This window comes from Trachymyrmex septentrionalis, unplaced genomic scaffold (genome assembly GCF_001594115.1).
Source record: "Trachymyrmex septentrionalis isolate Tsep2-gDNA-1 unplaced genomic scaffold, Tsep1.0 scaffold202, whole genome shotgun sequence".
NCBI classification, from domain to species: Eukaryota; Metazoa; Arthropoda; class Insecta; order Hymenoptera; family Formicidae; genus Trachymyrmex; species Trachymyrmex septentrionalis.
In genome coordinates, this window is record NW_017305203.1 from 209960 (window position 1) to 211999 (window position 2040).

The following is a 2040-nucleotide window of genomic DNA, read 5'->3' on the forward strand; positions in this document are numbered from 1 at the left end:
CTCTGCGCGCGCTTAGCGCGCGTTTGTGATGGGCTAGTTACTATTAAAAAGCAGAGAATTCGTATTTTTGAAACAGTAAATTTGTGTTTCAGAACAGATAATTTGTTTGTAAAGCAGTGAATAATATATATTACAATAAAAAATACTTACAACGCATTCGCAGTCATAGATCATAAAAATGTGACCCCAGCGCGTGCTTGCATTTCGTAACTGCGACAGATTTCTTAACTTGAATAGTTATCAACTAATATTTTGGTTCACAAAGCACAGCAACACTTTTTTTTTGTCAAATCTTTATTTTTACGCGAAAACGTATCGATTCAATGCATTTTTATCAAAATTTGAGGTGAGCGAGCTCTTCTTAATACTTATCATTAATTGTAATGGTGTTATAATATATCCTGGTGATGCGGTACTTTTAACCTCTCAAACTGATGTTGTCAAAATTTATATAAATATATTTGAAACCACTTAAAAATATCAAAAAAAGACATGCACATAGCTTAAGGAAAGGTATTTTAGAGATTAATAAAATGAAAACATGATAAAAAACATTTTATTTGAAAATTTAAAGCAAAAAAGTATAACATCGTAAATTTACACTTACATGATTTATCTGAGTACCATACATATAACTTCTTTTATATACGGCGCACGCGCAATTGATGTGATCATGAGGTAAACGCAGGCCTCGATGTCGACTGTTTTTGTTCTTTATATGATTATCTTGTCTCTTTTTTTGTCATTTATTAGATATATATTGTTACAACTAATCTCCGTTACAACTGTCCCCAGTCTCCCCTAATATAATTTTTAAAAAATAATGATCGAGGTGTGTGACATAAAATAAATAAATTTCCGATTATCTGGCAAAACTTTGGATCCGTGACACATTCGTATCGAGACGCTTGCTTATTTCCTAAATCTAAAATTTTTTTAATGCTTTTATACAAAACGTTTTTGACTTTGTTTTTTAATGTTTTTTTGCATTTTTCAATTTTTTTTTGCCTTTTTTTTTTTTAATTTTATCTGTTCAATTTTTTCAAAAAAGTATGTCATTAAGTTTAACAGACAACTTACTTGTTGTAAATAAGATTTTGGGATTTTATTATTAGTTACAAATAGAACTATAAATAAGATAAATACATCTATTATACATATTGCAATCTTTATTTAAACATTTATTTCCTGATAATTTTACAACATTATCTATTTTGATCTAAAATTCTTATTTTGACAAACGTGTTTAAAATTATACAAAAAATATATATTAAACATATATTAAAAATATAAGAGAGACCAAGGCCTTATTGGCAAGTTTCTATAATTTCTACGTTTGACTTTTTAAACAACTAATTATTATAATATATTTAAACTATACTAAATATGATAAAGAAAATCTTTCTCTGCATTATCATTCTCTGTTAGGAACGATTCTATATAATTTCCTTGTATTAAGTGAAACAAACATACATTGTAACTAGTTTATCTTAATAGTAAGATAAATTGATATATATCACGGTTGTTCATATACGATAATGTCTTTACACTAATAAAAATGTAAGAAAAATAAAAAACTGATTATATTACACATATGTATTTCTTAATACAAATTGTACCTTTTAAAGTTATTTCAATCTTCATCTCTATATACATTCGATTTCAATTATTTTGTTTATCATAACAAATTACTATTATTACTGAAATTAACATACTCATGTCTAGTAACAAAAATTTTTCTTCTATTCAATAATCGTTACTTAGATTTACTCTCTTAAACTAAAGAATATTAATACGAAATTTTGAAATACTCGAAAACTTCTCTTGAATTAGATTTTCTTTTTTTTTTTGTAATAATTATTGTAATAATTATTTGATTTAAATAGAACATAGAGAAAAGTATTTATATTATAAAAGAAATATTTTGCAGTAGAAGCAGTGGAAATTTTTACATTCTTTCATCAAAAATACATAAATAGAATGCCTAACTTGTGCCAATAACTGCGGTCTCTCTCTCTCTCTCTCTCTCTCTCTCTCTCT

The 2040-nt window shown here is 26.0% G+C and overlaps 1 protein-coding gene across 1 annotated transcript in view; it reads right to left on the bottom strand.

Annotated features, from left to right (window-relative positions):
• LOC108747906 overlaps positions 1–174 on the bottom strand; it is a 15993-nt gene extending 15819 nt beyond the window's left edge. Inside the window, exon 1 of the mRNA XM_018485796.1 lies at positions 151–174. Within this exon, the coding sequence (XP_018341298.1) occupies positions 151–174 (24 nt within the window). The remainder of the gene's footprint in view (positions 1–150) is intronic.
• Positions 175–2040: the final 1866 nt, after the last annotated feature.